The sequence below is a fragment of the Equus przewalskii genome, chromosome 1 (assembly GCF_037783145.1).
Source record: "Equus przewalskii isolate Varuska chromosome 1, EquPr2, whole genome shotgun sequence".
Classification (NCBI taxonomy): Eukaryota; Metazoa; Chordata; class Mammalia; order Perissodactyla; family Equidae; genus Equus; species Equus przewalskii.
The window spans coordinates 183,475,245-183,490,327 of NC_091831.1; the positions used below are offsets into that span (position 1 = coordinate 183,475,245).

The 15,083-nt window shown below is 43.6% G+C and overlaps 2 protein-coding genes across 8 annotated transcripts in view; both read right to left on the minus strand.

The window, feature by feature from the left end:
* Positions 1-594, minus strand: part of SOS2 (SOS Ras/Rho guanine nucleotide exchange factor 2) — an 88,563-nt gene extending 87,969 nt beyond the window's left edge. Inside the window, exon 1 of one of the 2 annotated variants that reach the window (XM_070588767.1) lies at positions 148-594. In XM_070588767.1, the coding sequence (XP_070444868.1) occupies positions 148-234 (87 nt within the window). In that variant the 5' untranslated portion in view covers positions 235-594. The remainder of the gene's footprint in view (positions 1-147) is intronic. The other variant, XM_070588758.1, reaches the window with a different exon arrangement.
* A 4,044-nt stretch (positions 595-4,638) lies between these two features.
* Positions 4,639-15,083, minus strand: part of L2HGDH (L-2-hydroxyglutarate dehydrogenase) — a 40,248-nt gene continuing 29,803 nt past the window's right edge. For 2 of the 6 annotated variants that reach the window (XM_070588879.1, XM_070588919.1), the window contains one exon: positions 4,639-6,722. In XM_070588879.1, coding sequence (XP_070444980.1) covers positions 6,527-6,722 — 196 coding nt within the window. In that variant the 3' untranslated portion in view covers positions 4,639-6,526. Of the gene's footprint in view, positions 6,723-6,975; positions 7,272-12,121; positions 13,040-13,961; positions 14,986-15,083 lie in introns of those variants that run through there. The other 4 variants (XM_070588905.1, XM_070588895.1, XM_070588912.1 and 1 more) reach the window with 4 other exon arrangements.

Here is a 15,083-nt window from a genome sequence, read left to right on the forward strand (position 1 = left end):
CGGCTGGGGCCCCGCGGAAGCCGCCGCGGCCGCGCCCCCGGCGCGTCTCCCCCGCAGCGCGCCCTCCTTCCGGGCGGCGGGCGCGACGCGGCCCCGGGCCCCCCAGCCGCCCGCCCGCCCGCCCGCCCCGGCCCGGCCCGCACCGACCTTCCGCAGGGCCGGCACCAGCAGCCCCCGCCATCTCGGGCTGTTCTCCTCGCTGAAGAACTCGTACGGCTGCGGCGCCTGCTGCATGGCCCCGGCCGCGGCGCCTCCGCATCGGGGGCCGGCCGGGCCAGCGGCGGCGCGGGGCGGCGGGCGGCTGCTCGCGGCGCTCGGGGGCTGGGCCTGGCCCGGCGCGGGCCGCTCGGCGGCTCCTCCCCTTTGTCTGGCTGCGGCCGCTGGCGGCCGGCCTCGCCCCCCGCCGACTCCCGCTAGGGCCGCGGCGGGCGGATGGCGGCGGCGGCGCGGCCCCTCATCGCCCCCCGCGGCCCCGCCGCGTCCCCTCAGAGGCCCCGACCGACCGGGCGCGCGCGTCGGGCGAGCGGGCCCCTCGGGCGCGCACAGAGCCGCCGCGCCCCGGCCGCCGCGCTCCGTCCGGCAGTTGTGGGCCCGCCCCCGGCCGGCGCGGCCCCCGGCGCGAGCGCGAGCGCCTCACGGAGCATGCGCGCGGGGCGGGGAGCCGAGGGGGGCGCGCGAGGGGGGCGCGGCGCGAGACGGGGCGGGGCGAGGAGCCGGGAGGGGAGCGGGGGCCTGCGGGGGGCGCGGCGCGGGGCGAGGGAGCGGGGGGGGAGCGGGGCGCGCGGGGCGAGGGGGCGCGCGGGGAGCGGGGCGGGGTGGTCAAGGGGGCGGGCCGGGGCGGTTCCAGGCCCGCCGCCCGACCCGGTGCGCGTCACGCACGCTCGGCCTCCTCTCGCCCTTCCCGACGCCGAGCTGACCCGGGGCCTCCCCTCGCGCGCCTGCAGCCAGGGCTGCGGTCCTGGGAGGCCGTGCGAGGATGCGAAGGGGCGCTCGGGCTGGACGCGACGGTTAGCGTCCTTGTGCTCTGCGCGGCTCTTCTGTACGCGAAGGCCGTGTGGGGATGCAGGAGGGAGGCGTGGCGGACCCGAAGCACACACCGAGGCCAGAAAAGGCAGGTGACAAGGACGCTAATCAAACTTGAAGTTAAAGGTCCTTCGCTTGCACGGGTCCCTATGTGTTCACAAAATCATATCTTTTCTGTAAAACTTCCCAAACAGTTTTGAATTGTTTTCTTAATGGTGTCCTCCAAATTGTGTAGGCACCCGTCCCGGAAAACCTGGATCCGCCCTTGGGGCCCAGCCATACTCATTAGCAACCCAGAACGATCCCAGACCTTGAGCTTTCCTGAGTTGAACAGGCATAGACTCTGGAAACTTCATCATTAGCGTAAATTTCATCCCACGAAAGATGCTGAGCGCATGAATTATAACAGATTGTCCCCAGCCACGAGCAGTGAGGAAGGGAAAGGAAGAACTGGGCGCAAAAAAATAAGTGCGCCACACTTCAGTTCCCAGATGAGTAGGTGAGCAATTGAGCAAATCACACACCATTTTGTCATTTTGGCAAAATCAGAATGGCAGTTGGAAAACTTAAGAGATCATTTTTCTAACTCAAGTATCCACTGAATCAAGAATGTCTTCTAATAAATGGCCACAGCCATATGTACGTGGGATAAAAGGTAGGAGAGTGAAATGCTTGCATTTCTCCAATTAATTTTCCAATCAGTGAGGGCAAGGACTTTGGGTTACGGAGACCGTCTTTACTTCTCTCTCCTCTTCCAGGAGTCCGGTTACAGACTACGAGACTGTCAAACTACTAGACTCTGATTGTGTTTCCTTACAGGAGAGTAAAGTTGTTAGTGGCAAGTTTCATTCTTGGCCATGGATATTGGAAACCTTTGTCCTGAAGATACATTTTGTTTAGCCAAGGCTATGTTTAAATTTTTTAAATTGTTGTTAACATTTTAAAGTCAAGAAACTTCATATAAAAATTCTGGATTTCCAGCTTCTCTTGACAAAGACTGGGCCCTGCTGCCTGCCTGCTAGGGCGTAATCAGCAGGCGGCGGGCAGTGGCCACCCTCTTTAGAAAAGAATGCCATCCCATTTCCAGTTGGCTCTTCTCCCCACCTGGCACTCTTCACCCTTTTACGTAACCTGCCTAGTCTCCACAGGCATCTGAGTTGTGATCTCTGGGCTAGGCAAACAGAAATGTGATCCGCGTGCATGTGGAGGATAAGCCAAGAATGACACCAGTAAAAAGCTTCCCAACCAGACAAATGGGCCATCTAGGAAGAATCGTTGGATCCATACCCTACGCTCTACACTAGGATAAATTCCAGATGTGTCAGACTTAAATGTAGAAAGTAAAACCATAAAATAATTTGTTTATAACTTCACAGTATAAAAGACCTTCCTACTATGATATAAAATCTGGAAGATTGATAACTTCTCTTTTTAAAAATGTATGGCAAAAAAACCCAACACAAGCTAAATCAAAAGGCAAATGACAAACTGGAAAAAATATCTGCAATTCATTCCCTTAAGAGCTAATTTCCATAATATCTAAAAGAGCTCCTACAAATTAATAAGACCATAACTCAATAAGAAAAAAAAGGATAAAGAATATGAAGACGGTTCACAGAAAAGGAAATATAAATGTCTCAAACATATTAAAGATGCTCACCTTCATTCACATTAAGAAAAAGCAAATTTAAATTACACTGAGTTATTTTCCATCCATTAGAATAGCACAGACGAATAAGTTCGATTATACACTGTGCTGATGAGTATGGGGAAACAGGTGCCCTGGTTCATTATTGGTGAGAGTGTAAATGGTCCAGCCTCCATCAAGGGCAAGTGGACAACAGCTATCAAAGTTGCAAAGGCACACACCCTTTGACCCAGCAAATTCTTGGAATGTGTCCTATAGGTATACTTGCTCATAGGGGAAATGACTTAGAAGGTTATTCATTGCAGTATTGTTTGTTACAGCAAAAACAAAACAAAAACACCCTAGAAATAAACAATTCAAATAATCATCAGTAGGAACTGGTTCAACAAATAACAGTAAATCCACAGAATGGAACCTATAAAGTCATTTAAAAAGAACCAGGCACTGTGGAACATTCTCAAAGATACACTGGAAGGCGAAAGAGCAGGATGTATAAGATAGTGTGCAGAGTATGCTACCACTGTGTAAAATAAGATGGACGCAGTGTTTTACTATACATAGATGTAACCTCTCTGCCCGTCTCCACAAGATACTGATAATTTTTGTTGCCTCCAAGATGAGAACTGGGTGGCTAGAGACGGAGACTTTTCACTGTGTACCTTTCTATGACTTTTGAATGTTCAACCATTTGAAATTGCACTTATTCAAAAACATTAATTAAAAGCCATTTTTTAAAATGAAAAATTTCCAACCTCATTATAAACACCTGCTTCAAGTGTTAAAAAATGGAAGTGTTAAGCACACCAATACTGTAAAAGGGAGGGCCTATGTATATATACCAAAGAGCTCAATTATACATTTGATTTAAAATCAATAGGCTATCATTTTAATAATTTAATTGATGGTAATTTTACTTGTCTTTTTGGAATTTAAAATGGCTTTTGGGAGATAACTTGAATGACTCAAGCACATCTCAAATTTTAATAGGCAGGTAAAATTTTACCAATAATATTCTCCCACTGAAAGACATTTTCAAGAACTTGCTCAACATTTCTCCCATTACTCCCTCTTACTTCCTCAATTTATTTAAAGCCACAAGTGCTGCCAGTCAGTAGCAAACCAAAGCAACGCCACAGGAAACAATACACGTTGTTGTCACTCACTTTCATGGTTCGTTTGCTGTGGCTAACTCTGGTGCTCTCACAGTCCACCTGCCGGAAAGCAGTGGGGCAGGCGCTCAGACAGATCATTTGGTTATAACCCTTATGGAGGCTCATACGAGAAGCCCGACCCCATGTAAGAGAGAGCATACCAAAAATGTCTTTCCAAGAGGAACTGTAATTTTTTATAAAATGCCAAAAGATTGGTTTATTTCTTGGACCCTGCTCCTCCCCAAAAAGCACTGTTTTTATATGTTATATACATTCTGCTATGGAACAGAAATAATGTTGCCTAGTGCTCTGGGGTATGAAGATGACACTGAGGTCAGCCACATATTGCCACCACTACCAGATGGAAAGCCATTTTTGTAAGTGGGGAAGTGTTCTTTTTTTTTTTTTTTAAAGATTTTATTTTTTTCCTTTTTCTCCCCAAAGCCCCCTGGTACATAGTTGTATATTCTTTGTTGTGAGTCCTTCTAGTTGTGGCATGTGGGACGCTGCCTCAGCGTGGTTTGATGAGCAGTGCCATGTCCGCGCCCAGGATTCGAACCAACGAAACACTGGGCCGCCTGCAGCGGAGTGCGCGAACTTAACCACTCGGCCACGGGGCCAGCCCCAGAAGTGTTCTACTTTTTATCCAAAATATAAACTACTCTACCTGATTTTTATACTACACACAAATACTGAAGTTTTAAACTTTTTAAGATTGGCTGCTATCTAAAGCTGGGGTAGTTCATGTTTGACACAAAAAATTTATGTGAATCAGAGTTTTTATAAAACTAAAAATTATGTTCACAACACTAAGGCTCCTTAAAATATTTTTAATATTAATATACATTTTCTCCTCAGAAATACACAAAACTTTTAAATATTCTATCAGTATTACACAACAAAATCCTATGACATAAATATAAAATATTTTTACAAACAGCATGACCTACACATTCAAAAGACTTTCAATAATTTCTTCACTTATATTTGTTGGAGGTATAGTACAGACCCAAATGGAATGAGGATTGCTTTAATTAAGACAGTTATTTTTGTAATTTCAGTCTTTCACAGCTTAGCATACACATAATCTTACTGTTGATTAAATAGAGAATTCTAATATTTTCCATCACTTAATGGTCTTGTAACAGAACAGAAAAATACGCTGTATGTCCCATTTCTTGGAGGAATCAGTTGTTAAGAAGAACCATTAGGGCTGTTTCTTGCTCGAGTGGTTTCTGAATGCTTCCAATATGCTCATGCCAAGTGCCAAATGACTGCCTACCAGTGCATTTACCTGGGCTGTGCTACTTCTTGAGCATGAGCTGATGATGCGCAGCCTTTCCATTAATGGATGAGGTAGCTCAATCAGTGTAATCACTGAAGCTTGGAGTGAAAAGGAAGGAAACAGAAAAGTTTTTCCTATCAACCAAAGTGCACATCCTTCTAACTCATCCATCACACAGCTTTGGAGAGGGAAGAGGAAAGAAAAAATGAAGAATGGAAGGTTGATCCTGAGAGAGCATATGTGGGGGCATGGATGAAAATGTCTCACATAAGCGGTGGTTCTGTAATAAAGGTTTCCCCAATCAGTAGGCTGCCATATTTCCATTTATCTTTCTATTTTCCAACTTTCTGAATTGCAAGATCCATTTCAACAGAGACCACATGCATATGTACAGTATACAGTATGGCACTGGGCAACAGTGTAAAATATTCATGAAGTACACATGAATGTTAAGGCACTTTTGCGGTTTACAAAAGTGAATGCCTCAAAGTTAGGTATTTCCCAAAATGAAGAAACATCCTCATAAAAGTCTATAGGATCCCTGAAAAACCAAGTAGGCATGAATTGTTAGTGATCTTGGCCAGCATCTGAGAACCTTGGCATAACTGAGGGACAGAGACAGAAGAGGTAAATAATTTTTAAAATTACAGACTTCTGTCTACCAGTGACAGGACTCTCAAACTGTTCTCGTAAAAGCCCATCAGCTGCAGGTTCGTTCAGCTCCTCAGCCACAGAAGACTGAAGGGCGGGCAGCAGCATCTTAGCCAAGTGCTGCTTAGACACAGTGATGACTCCACACCAGGTCAGTTTGGGAGAGCTGGGAATCAAAGAGGCTGGCACTTCTTTTGCAAAGTTATTTCTTACAAATATTATAGCCAAGATAGAATCTTATTCAAACTACTTAAAAATGTGAGATTTGATATATTTTCTTAAAATCAAGAATTTCAAATTCCCAAATACAAATATTGTTGCTCTAAATAGTTTGACCTTTTCTGACTCTTCAAAATTAAAAGGTTTGCAACCTACAAATACTAAATTTTCTTGTGTAGGAGAGACAAAAAAGGCTTAGATATTATAAAGCCAAAAAGTTAAGGGAATAATCAATTTTTTATGCCATCATTCCCAGAAATTCTAAACGAGCCCAATCTCTAGATCCCCATTGGTGAGGACGGGTCATTAACAGTCAGGGATTCAGGATAGACACAACTGTACCTTTCCTCTTTATTCCCAAAGTGAAAGAGCCCGGGCTTTAAAAAATTATTATTTCTATGTTACAGCATTGTAATAATTCAGTGGTTACCTAAACAAGATACCTAAAGTTGATATTTTCAAACCATTTTCCTTAAAATTAAAGAATGCAATTAGTATTCTTGTTGCCAAACGTGGAGATTAAAATGCATACCTAGCTCCTTCCACTAATTACAAATTAAATCTCTGTTGCACTTCATCTGCGATCATTCCAGAAATTGCCAGGGAAGAAGTGGCAGCAGGGGAAGGTGCGTTTCTCACATGAAGAATGCGATTTCCCATGTCTCCAACGCCTCCATCAAACACAAAGTCTTCCACCAGATTTCCAGCCCTGTCCAGGGCTTGGGCTCTCACTCCAGCTGGACCTCTGCAAAAGTAAGCGTGGTGGTCAACTGACCAGGAGGCAGGACGCTCCACGAGTCAGTGGTCTCAAAGGACTCTGAAAGCAATAAAGTCTTTATGCTTCTAAATGCACAATTATGTGGAAACCTAATAGGTGTGAGTTTAGCCAAAGGCTGTCAGTTGTAGCCTGTCAGACCTAGATCCTTACCCTAGAGCATACGCCTGCTACAGGACAGTGCCAAGAAATGCTTCCCACACAAGTACATGAACAGGAAAGCTATTATAAATAATCCACATTTAATTAGAATAGATACATTTCTTATTGAAATTTATAAAATGAATTTATCAGATCAACCAATGGGAACAATAAGCTCTTCTGATGAATGCAGAGCAACGAGAGCAGCAGTGAGGCGTGGCAGCTGCAGTCCTACGTCCACTACAGAGTTCTGTTTTTTGCGTGTTTTGATTGCACACTATTAAAATTTATGGAGAAAAATATTTGCAAACGGCAGCAGGTTCTTGTTCTGTAGTTTGTTTTTATTTTCAACAGTTTAGCCTTCAATGTCAGGATAACCTTCAATTAATCAAACAGAGATGACAGGAAAAGCACAAAAATGAATTAACTTGGCAGCATGTTAACACCGTAAGCACCTTTACTACTTAAAGTTTTGTTTTATAACACAAATTATATATTTTTTTAGTTTTTAAAATACTTAAAATTTACAGGTGAAATTTGAATAAAATATTTTTGGACTCTAAAAGGACCACCACTAGAACTGTTTAAGAAAACCCAGTTTGAAAACAGCTGCTCTATACATACCACCAAGACTGAAGAAATCAGGCAACAATACTAAACATTTTTTATTGCTTCAGGGCCAATGCAGATAAGGACTTGAGGAAGACACAAAGAACAAGATGAGAACACTGACCTCTATGACCTCAGCCTGGCTGGGAAGAGAGAATGATAACAAGAGCTATTATTTACCAAGTCCTTACTCTGTGCTAGGAATTCTCTCATTTAATCCTCGCAACAACTCTAGGAGGCTGATACAGTTTATATTTAACAGCAAAGAAACACAGAGAGGCGAAATAACTTGCCTGAAGTCACACAGCTATACTGTTCATCTGTAGAGAGGTAAGTAAGAATTACAACAAGGGTGAAAGGCAAGCAGTCTGCCCTGTAGAAGCCTGCAGGGAGTCGGGACAGGAAGGATGTCCAAGTTAGAATCAGACACAACACTTGGAACACAAGACAGAACGGGACTGAAGCTGAAATTTCTTAAGGTAAGGACACACGTCAGCGTCTCAGCTGCTGTGTGGCCCATTTTGTACATTCTCTACCTGTAGCTTATCTCAACACACCAAAGCAACATTTCTCCCCTTTTCTTGGACAATGCTGCTATGGCTGCTGAGAACATCTGAGTTTTCTGGTCCCTCTCCTTTAATCTGGCAGAAGGCCAGCATGTTAGGGGGCCCACAGCAGCATGAGCAGCTGCTGACGACCATGCACGGAGAAACTTTCCTCTCTCTGCAGAGGCTTCCTTACTCCTCCCAAGCCAACAGAAGCTAATAGTGACTGAGCACAGTTTAAAATGTGTCCACACTTAGTTACTGCTCTGACAAACACCAGTTATGTTCTCAGTGTCCCTACACTCCTGCCCAAGTGTTCAAAACCTAGACTCAAAACTATAAAAAAAATTGTTTTTCTAAGGATCTCACTTTAGTTCAAACTAAAGTAACTATTTAACATGAACTATTTAAACTACCAAATTCTTCATGTTCTCTATTCAGCACTTCATGCGACTTGTGGTTGTGCTTTGCATGATTACGTACAGGTATCCCCCTCAGAATACCTCAGACTAAATATCATACTTGGAAATTTCAGGTAAGATAAACCATAATTGTCTTGAGGGCCAGGACAGCATCTTGCACAACACCCTACTTCACCCCCATGTCTAGATTTGTGCCTAGTACATAGCAAGCATTCAATAAGGCGAGAAACTTAATTTTGTGTGTGTGTGAGGAAGACTGGCCCTGAGCTAACATTCGACGCCAATCCTCCTCTTTTTGCTGAGGAAGATTGTCGCTGAGCTGCCATCTGTGCCAATCTTCCTCTATTTTATGTGGGACGCCGCCACAGCATGACTTGATGAGCTGTGCTAGGTCCACGCCCAGGATCCAAACCTGTGAACCCCAGGCCGCCAAAGCAGAGCACACAAACTTAACCACCAGCCACCAGGCACAGCCTCTAAAAACTTTTAATTTTTTAACTTCTAATTATTTTAAATTCTATTTTAACAGCTGAAAGAACAAACAATTCAGCAAATTTAATGTCTGAGAATTCAGCTACATTTAATTTTTAGTGTTCTGTAGCCATTTATTTTGCTATATTTGTAGCTAAATTAATGGGAATGTACATCCCAGACCCTTAAATATGTACAGAAACAACAGGTGAATACGTAACAATGGCATTCTTTCATCTGAGAAGTGCTGGAGTTACTGCTTCATTGTTCTGTGGCAGGCATCATCCTGTGTGCGGGAAAACAACTAGGAAAGGCTACAGCTGACATCTTTGGCCAGTTCCAAACTGGACAATTTAGTATTTTCTAACAGTCACCATGGGATCTACTGTTATCTGAAAACAGAGGTTCCCATGAGCATATTTAAATTGGGAGTGCTCATATGGGGAGAGTAAACCATTCCACCTTCATTTCCAAACACAAAGGAGGGGTATTTCTGTTACAAATCTTCAACCTAACTGGATTGTGATAAGAGAACATGGTTTTTCTATGCCCAATTTTTAAATTTTGTTGAGAACTTGGTTTAGAGCTTTGAACATTTTGAGCCTTTGTAAATGTTTCATGAGGGCTTGAATAACTCAAGTATTCTGTAATGAGGGTGAGAGGGTTCTATACACCCACTAAATCAAGTGTTTTAACTGTGTTATGCAAATCTAATATTTTATCTGCTCCATCTATCTTCTGTCAACAGACTTGTCTTAAAATCACCCACCACAATTGTGGTTTTGTTGACTTCCGCTTGCAGATTTGTCAGTTTCTGTCCTCTGTACTTCACAGCTCTGCTATTACATGCAACAATTTTAGAGTGACCCTCTTTATCTCTAATAACAACTTCTGTGTTAAAGTGTATTTTATCTAAAATGAACCCAGTACTCACCTTTCTTCTGTTAAGCATTTGCCCAGCACATAGATGGATTCTTTTTTAATCCAACCCGACAATCTCTGTCTTAACGATTAAGTACACTTAAACTTATTGTGATTACTGGTATGTTTGATTTCTAACATTATTTTATGGTCTTTAACCGGATTTTCCTGGGCTTATCCCACCTCCTTTCTTGAGTTACTGTCTTTTCTGTATTCTTTTTTCCTCCTCTACTGATTTGGAAGTTATATAATCTATTCCCATTCTTGTATTTAGTATTATTTATTCAGATGGGACTCACTGTGCATCCTGAATTTTAGTTTTTTCTGTCAATTCTACAAAATTCTCAAATACTCCTCTTCAAAGTATTGCCTCTTCTCAATTTCTCTGGAACTCCTATGAGATGTAGGCTGGAATCTTCTTGTTTTCTTCTCCATGTCTTTTAATTTCCTCATGATTCATCTTTTTTTTTTTTTTTTTTTGAGGAAGATTAGCCCTGAGCTAACTACCACCTGTCCTCCTATTTTTGCTGAGGAAGCCTGGCCCTGAGCTAACATCCATGCCCATCTTCCTCTACCTTTATATGTGGGATGCCTACCACAGCATGGCGTGCCAAGCAGTGCCATGTCCTCACCTGGGATCTGAACTGGCGAACCCCGGGCCGCCGAGAAGCGGAACATGTGAACTTAACCACTGCACCACCGGGCCGGCCCTCTCATGATTCTTTATCTTACAAAATTGTTCTCTAAATTCTTCAGATTTACTTTACAATGTAGTAATTTTCTCTTAAGGTAAGTCTAACTAGTTGTCTAACCTAGTCATTTGAGTTTTAAAATTTAAGAACTATAGGGACCAGCCTGGTGGTGTAGCGGTTAAGTTTTGCATGCTCCACTTCAGCAGCCCGGGGTTCACCAGTTCAGATCCTGGATGTGGACCTACATGCTGCTTATCAAGCCATGCTGTGGCAGTGTCCCATATACAAAATAGAGGAAGACAGGCACAGATGTGAGCTCAGGGACCATCTTCCTCAAGCAGAAAGAAGATGGGCACAGATGTTAGCTTGGGGCCAATCTTCCTCAGCAAAAAGAGGAGGATTGGCGGCAGATGTTAGTTCAGGGCTAATCTTCCTCAAAAAAAAAAATTTAAGAACTATATTTTTCATTTCTAGAAATTCTAATTAATTCGTTTCCAAATTTCTCCAGATTTTTTTTTTTTTATTCCTCTTCACGTTTTCCCTTCCTTTTTGTTTCTAATTCAATGGAGCATACTGACTTCATAGTTTTTAATATTACCATTACCCAAAGTTGTCAGGGGTCTAATGCTGGTATTTATTCTGTCTGCTGGCTCTCACGTAGGTGCTCCGTAACTTTTGAAGGTGAGTTTCTGTTCAGCAGGGCTTTATCTGGGGGAGCAGTGGGGGCTGGCTTGAGGTCACATCCCTCCACACAGATTTTGCATTTGCTTCTATCAAGTGCTCCAGGGGCATGGCCATCCTGGGAGCACTTTTCTATGGAAAGTTTTAAACATGTACAAAAGTAAAGTGAATAGTTTAATGAACTCCCATGTATATACTACCCAGTACCAACAATAATCAACACAGCCAATCTTGTTTCATCTATATCCGCACCTACTGTCCACCTCTCTCTACTGGGTTATCTTAGAGCAAACCCCAGGTAGCATATCATTTTACTTCGATGTATAATTTCTCTTCAAGAGTCTTAAAATAATAATAATACAAAACTAATAATTGCTTAGTATCAACAATATTCAGTCTGTGGCCAAATTACCCTGATTTTCAATCTCTCTCTCTCTGATCTGTTTACAATGAGAGAGGGAGAGATGATTAGTTCGAAGCAGGATCTAAACATATCTGGATCTACTTTTTAACTTAATTTCTCATCTTAAGGTTCTTAGATCATGCTGGTGGTATAAATTCAAACTCCAAGCACTTGTTAGGGCAGGCCCATGGTTGCAGATTTTTAGGAGATTCCACTTACCCCTCAAGACTAGGGCAGATGAAATTTCTTCACATTTCCTGGTACCAAGGGGAATTTTTTTCTAGACTTTCTTTTCACCAAGGGTGCAGCCCTTCAAGAATCCCTTGCCTTACACAGCAGTCTCAGCTCCAAATTTTCAGCTTTTTCAGACCCAAGGCCTCCTTTCCAGCACTTGAGTGGCAATTAAAATAAGTCCCTAATGTTTTATATCTTGTTTGGTGTGGTGGATACATGAGTTTATACAATTGCCAAATTCTCTGAGCTCTTAAGATCTGCACATTTTATTGTCCGTAAATCACATGTCAATTACAAATAAAACTCAGTATAGTTATACCAAAATCAGCACGCACACACACCCCCCTCCCCTCCAGGACAGCAGCAGCCCCAATTCCTCTTAGTACTTGGGTTTTCCATTTCCTCTTTGTGTTTGCCCCTGGGATTCCCCAACTCTCTTGCACTCTCAGTTATATGTATTTCAAAGGACTTTTATCATATTTTCTCAAGATTCAATGTTTTATAGTGGGAGGGTTACCAAATTCTCTAGACTAGTGGTTCCCAACTAAGGGAGCTTTTGCCCCCTAGAGGACATTCAGCCATGTCTGGAGGCCTTTTAATTGTCATAACCAGGAGAGTACGGCTGGCATCTAGTGGGAAGAGGCCAGGGATGCTGCTAAACATCCTACAATGAACTGGACAGTCTCCCACAACAAAGCATTATTTGGCCCAAAATGTCAATAGTGCCAAGACTGAGACGCCCTGATCTCAGTCACCTCACTGCACGAGTGCTTGGCTGTTGCCTCTGCATTTCACAACGACACACTGCAGTTTCTAGCTATCACTCATGATGAAAGCATCTTGCCCAATTAAGACACTTCTCAAAATCAAGTGTGGAAAAAGAGGGGACCTTGACATATATGTCTTCCTCTTTTACATCCTTACAAGGCTAAGAGATACAAACTGTTGTTAGATTATCAAGTCAAATTAATCACAGAACAAATTAAAGGACTTTAGAGCTAAATTAAGAACCTCAGAGATTATCATTTAACAATGAGAAGTGTGTACATCTAACACATATTTGACAGGCTACAACTTTACACTCCAGTCTAAGGTTCACCAGGAAGTTAATGTCCAAGGCGCTCTTGCCTGGCAATGAGAAGTCAAGCTGGGTGTCCTCTGGTGGCTCCTGCAATGTAACGACACTGTCCTGAGCTAGCACTCTTTTACTGTCTAGAACTGCTCAATATGCGTCTGTCTTGACATCAACACTAGAGCACCAATGGTTTTACTACACTGGGCTGCAAGAAGGCAGAACTTGGGACTCAAAATGTGGGGGAGTCTACTGACCTTACTTTTTATTATTATCATTTAGTATTTCAGGGATACAACAAGGTACAGAGAATCACACAATGAACACCTGTTTTCTTACAAACAGCTTAAAAAATAAGCATCACAGACATGATGGAAGCCCCCTGTGGAACTCTCTGGACCCCATTCCCCTCTCTCCCAGAGGTAACCACTCTCCTCAATTAGTGTTTCTCTCTCCCATGCTCATTTTTATTTTCATATTACATGTGCAATCCATAGATAGTATATGGTGTTGTTTAAACTCACATAAATGGTATCAAACATATCTCCTACAACTTCCTTTTTGTCACTGATAATTTCCTTCCTCCAAGAGCTACAGGAGTCATGGGAAGGGGTAAAGGGAATTCTGAACATGCTCCGCTTCTCTGTCTCCACAGATTCACCTACGATTGGGTTGAATTTGTCCCCAATTCACCTGCCTACAGTGCTGTGTGCCCTTTTCCCCTATGTGCTAATGGCACTGGTGACTGAAATCCACACCCTCACACCAGAGACAGGCGTGTTCACCGAAAACCACAAGCTCCACGTCCAGTTCTCCTGTGTGAAATCCACTGGTCTAAAGAGTCTTCTCAGGCTGCTATGAAAGGCGGTAAGTGAATACGGGTGGTGACTTCACTGCAACTGCTGATGCAGAGTCTGCCGCACCCACCTACTGTTTCCAAGAACAGTGACAGCAGTGACAGACATCAGATTTGACCAATCTCTTTTCAGATAGAAAATATCAGTCTGCTAAAGCAGACCACTGAGAACATAAAAGCCTTTATTATTTATAGGTGAGTGACAGAAAACAAAGCCTAGATATTTTTATCCCTTCTACTTCAGAAGGTGAGTAGAGGAGTGAGAGAAGAGTAAAGACGTTAGCTGGGTTTTAACAGTTCTTCTAAGGATTCAAAGAGGCTGGCCTGAGAACGACACACTGGAGTCAGATTGAGCCCAGGACGCTCCCCTAAGGGAGACAGCTGACACGATCACTGCTCTCCTCCCAGTTGCAGAACCGAGCTGCTGACATTTCACATGAGGCAAGCTCAGCAGCTGTTACTGCAGAGACCAACACTCAGCACTCTAGAGGTTCACGGAGGGAGAGTATCTCAAAGCACGCTGCTGATGGGGCCCAGGGATGGCTTGTTCAAGGAAAAAGGTAAACACCCTAAAAATACCTCCAAAGAGAAAAGAAGGTAGGCTTGGGTGGTATTCAGACAATCTACAGACCACGTCCAGAAAAACTTTATCTTTAAGAAAAAAAATATTTTCAAGTGATCCTTCCTTTGCCCCACACCCCTGGAGCAAGGACCTAGACTGACTGTTACCACACCACTTCCCACTTCTGTCCTGCAGGCAGAGTCCCTCCGTGGAGGAGGCCCATGGAAGAGCAAAGGAGGCAGAGAGGAGGCAAGATAAGAGGCCAGGTACAGGAGTGTGTTTCTAATAGGTTTTAACAATCAATCAAAATACAATGTTGTAATGTGTTTACTACCTAATTAGTTAACATAGGGATCAATGATCTTATATGGAATTAAGATCAAAAGGCTTTAAAATCATAAGAGTAAGAGGCCAGGGAGATTAGAAAAAATTTCAGGTGAGATGTTCTTGTCATGAATGACAGCTGGACACAAAGGCAGAGGTGGCATCACAATCCAGCTGCGGTGGAGGCTTCAGTGAATGCTGTACGGTGGTCTAGGTAATCATAAATGGGCTAGTCCAAGCACTAAGGGCCACAAGGCAGCAAGCCCACCACATGCACTGCAGAGGGAACTCAGCAACGTGCTGGGAAGGGAGAGCACACAAGACGCAGTGGACACACTGACTGGACATCAGACCCACCTCCCCAGTTCACCCAGGTCCTGACTCTATCTACAGTCCTT